The following is a 7528-nucleotide window of genomic DNA, read 5'->3' on the forward strand; positions in this document are numbered from 1 at the left end:
AAACTAAAAGAGACATGGAAATGTTTAATGCAAATATCTGAATACGATAATTTCCCACACTAAAAAGTTTTAGGTGGTTTGAACTTTACAGTGCACAATAACATCAGAGAGAACATACAAATGCATAACAGAAGCGGGTGTAAGATATCAATAAATACAGAACATATTATCTTTTATAGAATAATTATTTTAATTTTACATTAAAAAGTTCTACATTTTATTTATATCTTTCATTCACTCAATGTTACTTTACAAGGACAAAGAAAAAACAATATGAAAACTAATAATATAGAAACTTGATAGATTTAGGAATTAAGAAAAGCAAACAATATAGTTACAGGCTGCAGTAATGAGCAGAGAACAAAGACCATAAATTGACACTGCAGACTGAACCTAATAGGACAATAACAAAATAAATCTAAGATGGATGTGATATTATGGAGATTTTACCACAGGGAATTTCATTACACTGAAATGCCTGTCGCACATGGAAGAGAGTCTGAAGCTTGGGACAGTGAGAAGACCAGAAGTTTTTATAGTGTTGACATTTTTCCTGTATTTTTTTAAAGGAAATATTTGAATATAATTCTGTATGAAAAGTTATACAGTCATGTTCTCTTGAGGGCTGGTAGGACACATGGCTCAGAGGTTATATTTGCCATTGGCATCTGGGTTGTAAAGGTCAGGCTATGTTTCTCGTCGGTAAACCTGTAAAGAAAACATTGTTTGACTTTTATTTTGAATTGGAACATTTTAAAAGACAAAATAGCAGTATAATTATTCTTCACACACACGAAATTTTTTATCCATTACAGTGCTGGACCCTTACCCTGCATCACTGCTAACCTGGATCTTCACTGAGGAAGATGTTGATAGAGCAGGAGGATGCGCTGCTTTCCTGTCAGACGGTAAAGAAAAACAAGAAAAATATTTTTAATTGTAGAGACAACCATGAAAGCCACATAGCACTGTGTTCTCTGTCGCAACATATCTCAGGACACTGTTGAAATGATCGTAAAAAATTAGCATTTGGGACCCAAAACTGCCTCAAAAGGAATTTGTGAAATGCAAAGAAATCCAGGCCTGAGAGATAACTAAAATCTGAAATCAATTTGCAATTACATTTGGTTACAGCATGGCGGTGCTAAAAAGCTAAAAGAACAATAATATATTTTTATTTAGTACTGTCATTTCAAGATAATGTTTTCTAGCCTACAGAACATAATGTAATATCCTAATCCCTTTTAACTCATTCAGACCCAGTGTGCAATTAATGACTATCTCTGTTCTTAATTTTAATATTTAATAGAAAAATACAAATGTTACAAATGAAGCCCTTGAAAAACTCTCCTATAGTCTGCACGGGAGGATTGATATTTATTTTGATAAATGGGGGGAAATTTTGCATTTCTGTGACCCGCAGTAGTAGTGGCATGTGGTGAGATTAAAATAAAATAATGGTGATGGTAAATATGATTTAGCATACAGTGGGAACTTATGGTGCTGGCAACTCCCCTGTCCATCCTTTTTTCTTTTTTTTCTTTATTGTTGTTGTTTTGTTTTTGTTTTCATTTATTTATATATTCACTTATTTATATTGGTACAATTTGTTTATTAACTGTTTTGTTTTATGTACGTTCTTGATTTAGTGGTTTGGTTATATGTCAAATTGTTTATATAATTTCTTGTTTTGTTTGTAAATAAGAAAATCAAAAAAGTACAAATCATAAAAAAGAAAAGCAATATTTTAGTCAACAATAAATTTAAAATAAATATTAAATTCAATGTCTATTAACATTACAATTAGGGATGCACCGATACCGATACCAGTATCGGTATCGGGCCCGATACCAAGCTCATGTACTTGTACTCGTACTCGTAAAAATACCCCGATACCAAAGACCGATACCTCACGTAGATCCTTAGCTTAAATATTTCTTAATTCTTATGAGCACTCTTCCTGCAGTTATAGTGTTGCTAGATTTAATAGTACACTCTAATATTTCACTTTACACTTTCGGCTGTGATTACATTGTTACTCAGTGTTATGTTAAACATTTGTTCTGTGATTTCTTTGGCACTTTATGACAAAGTTGATTGTCTTGTTGTCTGTGATTTCTTTAGAACTTTGACAACTTTGTGACAGGCAGGTAAAAATTACATTCATTATGTCCTTGGTTTTGCCCTTTGGAGGTTATTGGACACTGTGAAATTTGGGCTTTGAAAATTTGTGATAAGCACAATAAGAATGATTTATTTTTTTAAGTTTATTTAAGTTGTTGAAAATAAAGATGCTGATTTGTTCATTAGTCTCATTGTGTTGTTCTTAGAAAATTGCCACATAAAACGAGAAAACCCCCCAGTACAACAGGCATCGGTATCGGTATCGGCGAGTACCAGGAAAAAAATATCGGTACTCGTACTCGACCCTTAAAAAGTGGTATCGGTGCATCCCTAATTACAATTAAAACAACCTAATCCACAATGATTTTTCATTAACTTAATGATTTCATTCATTTGAAGTTTTCAATTCTATACACAAAAAACCTTAAGATATATATATATTATTTCTGAAGTAAACTTTTACAATTATTATAAAAAATTATAATTAGTAATAATTACAAATCTATTTACCTTATTTTTCGTCCATTCAATTTAGCAAAAAGCAGATTGAGCAGTCTCTCTTTCTGCTCCCATGTTAGATCAGAAATATCCACACTGGAGCTTTTCAAGTTGCTCCTGAAATGACACCATAGCATTTTCATTCTCATGTTGATTAGAGATGCATCTGAATAGTGTTCAGAAATTTTGTGCTAAAACTCTCACACCATTTGACAGCCTCTTCCAGGTCAGCCTGGATATCATTGGTGCTGTGTGGGGCATTAGAGAAGGTCCGTATACGAGGGTACACCAACCTTCCAGCCCGTGCCTCGTTCATTCTCCAGCGATAGGCCTTCAGAGCCTCCTGTCTATACATACAAGATCATCTTCAAATACGGGAATCACTTCCAAATGTGAAGATGAATCTTTAAAATCCCCTATTGAGAATATTTCACCGAGCAGCTTTATGTTTTCACAACTTAAGCTAACCTGTGGTGCTGTTGTTGTGTTCTTATTTCCTTCCTCACATGGTCAAGTGCTTTGTGAAAGAAGAGCTCGAGTTCTTTACGCTGCTCCATGATGCTTTGCGCCAGCTGTTTCACTTGGCCCAGCTCCTTCTCTCGAACAGCTAGAAGCATTTCCAACCTCTCAAGGTCTGTGCCGTTGGCCTGCGCGCTGACCATGGCACGCCGTTCCAACTCTTCTCTCTCCTGCTCAAACTCCCCAGACATGATGCCCAGAGCTTGCTCAAGTGTGACCAATTTAGCCCTTAGCTCAGAAGTCTCATTTTGTTGGGACTTTAACTGGGAATTGCCTTCCTTTCTCATCAGTTCATTCGTCTCCTGCAGAATCAATCAGTTGTAGAGACATCACTGGACAAATGCAATGTGCTGAAAACAACGGCAAACATGAGCACATCTCTGCAAGCCAGCTTAGTTAAAATGTACTTTGGTTTTATTAAGCTTATGGTTTAATGAAATACTCAAGGCAAGACACTATCACAGTAAAAAAAAACATTGGGTTGTTTTTTTTAACCTGGGTTACAAATATTGGGTCACTATGTTGGGTTGTTTTCACCGGAAAAAAATGTTGGGTCATTTTTAATATATTTGGGTTATTTTTTAACCCAACATTAATTGAGTACATGGAAAACAATGTTTTTTTCGTGCACTAGTCAATTTGGATATCTTGCTTCTATACTTACATTGTAAAAAGTAATAATTTTAAGGCAACGGGTTTCCTCTTTTTTTAAGTAAATAAAGTTCATGCTTAATTAAAAAAAATTAAGTAATGCGAAATTGTCAAGTTCAAATAACCTAATTCTTTCAATTAGGCATTACGATTATAGTAATTTTTTGGCAACGGGTTTCCTCAATTTTTCTAAACAAGTGAACTGAACACTTTATGTCAAAAACATCAAAAATACAATTAAGTGGGGTTTTTTTTTATTATTACACTTTATCTATTTGCATCTGTAGGTTTTAATTTCAATAGCCTATACAGATCTTTAAAGGCCATTTTCTCAAAACGATTTTTTTCTCCTGCACAGAGCCAGAAATCTCCACTTCAGTAGCACTTCCACCAACCTTTCCAGTCTGATTCCTATCTATCCTCCTTTTTCCTACACCCCATGACGCTTTGCACGAATTATGGGAGTAACTTCCGTTAAACTGTAAACAATATGCGAAAGGTTCGCTCTATGAATGCAATAATAAGCATTTTCAAAAACTGGGTACAATGACATGACATTATTCTACCCACCCTTCAAACATTCGAACATTAAAAGGAAATTTAAAAGTGTAAAAGCATTAACAAATTAGTACAACATAACATGAATGAATAACCCCAAAAGATCGATTATTTCCGCAGCAATACGGACGTGTTAAATATCACTGTTGTAATATATGTCTGTATTGTATGTTGCCTTAATCAAAAATGTGCATGAACTGGAACATTGAGAGCTAATATTTCAAAGTGATTTCCATCATTTTGACAGATTTACCTGCTTTGGAAACATTCCAGTAAACACTGCTAATAGGGATTATAAGTGAAAAGGGGAGACAATTACATTTTAAAGCATCCGTGTGAAAACAAACCTGGAAAGAGATGTGAGGATTTGGGGAGAAAATAAGAGATTCTTAGTGCTTTGCAGTGAATTATTCATGGGATACATATCGTAAATTAAATCAGGAGAGCAGACCACAAATGTGCAGTATATGTTGTCTTTCTATACTGTTACAGCAGAAAACAAAGGAAAAAAGATCAGGAGAAAAGAATACAGTGACTGAAAAGAGCTCTTCCTAAAGGTATTCTTGTGATACCATGTCATATTAAAATACTATTTGTTACATTGTTATATAACATGAACGTATATAATAAAACATGAAGGAAATTTTACAGCTCATTCATTCAAACTGACGGATAAGGACTACAACGCACCTTATTATTTTAAATGATTTGTTTCAGTCTTTTTGAGAGGAACTTCCTGCATCCGGAAGTGCCTCCCATAATCTAAAATGCAGTAGGCTTATTAGGGAAAAGGTGGATATTTTGAAGGTTTTTAAAGGGTTTGTTTATTTATAATTCACCAGATTAATAAAGATTTTATTCCTAATTGATGTAGTGGCCAATTTTTCTTTCTGGCTCTTGACAGTATTTTGTGATTTATGAAGTGCTAAAAATAGATCCCTTCTGTAAAACCCTTTAAGTGATATGTCAAAAGAATCAAAAGCTTTAATGTTGCTTGGTCCAATGTTAAGATTCTGTTCTAGAAAAGATAATTTGCATATTTAAAAATTTCAGAAACGTTTAGGCTATTACAAAAGAATTGTCGTAATGCACTTTGATAAATCAACTGGGGAAGTATGGTGATATCTAGTGAACATTTTACCCTAGTTAACATTTTTACGTCTTGCCTTCAAATTCCTGTTTTTCTGCTAGCATTATCACCTTCAAGAGAGCAAGGGAAGCATTCTTCTCGGTCAAGGCTACATTTATCCTTTTCAGTTCCACCGCCTCTTTCACATGATAATTCAGTGCCTCATTCAATCGTATGTTCTCCTTCAACACAGTACGTGATGCTGTTCCGAGCTGCCTGTTGGGAGCCAAAACTGATGATTTGACTCATATACACCAGTAAACACAAATCATACACATATATGCTGGTCTTTTTTATATGCAGTCTTTAAACAGAATTAAGATATTGAGTAACTGAGCGATTCATGCAATTAAAAGAAGAATGGCTGCTCACACAATAGCTTCATGATGCGCTCGCTCTGCAAGCTCAGTGATCTTCTGCTCTGCTTCCTTCTCAAGGTGAATCTGTATAAAAGAAGACATTGCTGACCGTTCTAGCATGCATTTTAGTGGCACAAAGATCTAACACTATAACAAAAGGATTTAAAATCTGATGGTAAATAAATGCACTTTGCTACAATTTATGCAATATATTTCAATGCATCATCTCTACTGTCTTGTTTATGGATGGATGGATGCTTTTTCTTACCCTTGCTGTGTAGAACTTGTACTCTGTTCTCGCCAGACTTTCTTGGTGTGCACGGTCAGCTATATACATTTTTTCTCTCATCTAGAAGCAAAAGAAACACATAACACGCTATGTGTCTGGAGTTTTTATGCATTGCTTTCAATATGAAATGGCAGTTTGTGTTGTGCAGTACACTGATCAGGTCTTCTTCCAGATTGGCCTTTGTTTTGCGAAAATGCTTAATGGTTTTGAGCTCGCCCTGCATCCTCTGGAAGTCGCTTGACCTCTGCTTAGACCTCTCTTCTAACGCATCAATCTTCTGCATGTATTCAGCCACCTGCAACAGACAGTCAATTAAAACGAATGTGGGGTGAAATTCAAGCCTTGCATCATAACAGCAGAATCTGTTAAGAACCAAATGAATTTCAGAAAAAAGGGTAATCACTGACACGTACGTCTATTTGATGTGCGTGTTTACATCTGCAAGACATATTTTTTAGACTGTTTGCTCATCTGCAATACATCTACGTTTTCTGTCAGATGTCAAATGATAAAAAGACTTCTTTCAGATGTTTATGATTTAGAATGTAAAACTGACATCTTAAAGACGTCTATCAGATGTTAGTACAGCGGATGCTTTCCAGATGAAGTGTTTTGCAGCAAACGTGTGCTATCTGAAATTCAAGCATTGTTACAGGCAGCTTGACATAGGCCAACCCCTAATTTGTGTGGAAAATAATAAACTCTTACCAAAACGTCTTTCTCTTGTGAAGTTTTTGCTTTTTCTCTTTTCAGTTGCTCTTCTAATGCAGCAATCTTATAGGGAAAATAGTGGGAAATGAACAGCACAGGATAAACGTAGGTTCTTATTTCTCAGCCTTATGATGGAGATCTAACATAAATGCAGACAAACCGTTGTTGTTTTTACACGATCTGTCCTTTTCAGGAAAGCAATAATATCATCCGTGTCTTTTTTGGCTCTGTACTGCTGGTTCTCGAGCTCCTCGTTGGCTTTGGCAAGCGCGCGAGTAGCTTCGCGATATTCGACACGTGAAAATTCCGTGATATCAAACTTCGCCTCCCATAAAGTTGCGTTTAATTTGAACTTTTCGATTTCTGACTCCCTATCGGCTTTAGACTCCTGCTTGCCATCATTCTTACCTTTTCTGTAAAGAAAGTGTAAAGAAAATACAGAAATCAAGTAAGAAAAACTCATTATATAAATCACCTGAAACGATATCATTCATTCTCACCCTTTTCCTTTGCCCTTATTTCCTTTCTTTTTCGGCATCTTTCGGCTCCTCAGACGACTATCAAATGATTCTGGACCTGCACTGGCTCATATTCGTTGTTTACATTCGTTACTATAGAAACGGTCATCGGAGTCACTGCGTTGAATGATTCGTTTTTAAAAGCTAGACACACGCGTTTTTATTTTTGTCC

The 7528-nt window shown here is 35.3% G+C and overlaps 1 protein-coding gene across 3 annotated transcripts; it reads right to left on the reverse strand.

Annotated features, from left to right (window-relative positions):
* Window positions 1–4: 4 nt before the first annotated feature.
* Window positions 5–7459, reverse strand: bbof1a (basal body orientation factor 1a). 3 transcript variants are annotated; one of them, XM_077223518.1, is made up of 12 exons: window positions 7339–7459; window positions 6999–7251; window positions 6836–6901; window positions 6279–6422; window positions 6107–6187; window positions 5852–5922; window positions 5551–5695; window positions 3091–3443; window positions 2829–2969; window positions 2635–2739; window positions 830–898; window positions 5–708 (listed from the first exon to the last, which is right to left on the reverse strand). In XM_077223518.1, exons 1-12 carry the CDS (start codon window positions 7374–7376, stop codon window positions 609–611), a joined length of 1566 nt encoding a protein of 521 aa, XP_077079633.1. In that variant the 5' UTR covers window positions 7377–7459; the 3' UTR covers window positions 5–608. The 3 variants fall into 3 exon arrangements, with proteins under 3 accessions (XP_077079633.1, XP_077079634.1, XP_077079635.1); XM_077223519.1 differs by having other exon boundaries at window positions 466–708; window positions 2916–2969; XM_077223520.1 differs by lacking the exons at window positions 5–708; window positions 830–898 and having other exon boundaries at window positions 2631–2739; window positions 2827–2969.
* Between the last annotated feature and the right edge of the window lie 69 nt (window positions 7460–7528).

The sequence above is a fragment of the Siphateles boraxobius genome, unplaced genomic scaffold, assembly GCF_051911475.1.
Source record: "Siphateles boraxobius isolate OS27281-9 unplaced genomic scaffold, OSU_SipBor_1 9, whole genome shotgun sequence".
NCBI lineage: Eukaryota > Metazoa > Chordata > Actinopteri > Cypriniformes > Leuciscidae > Siphateles > Siphateles boraxobius.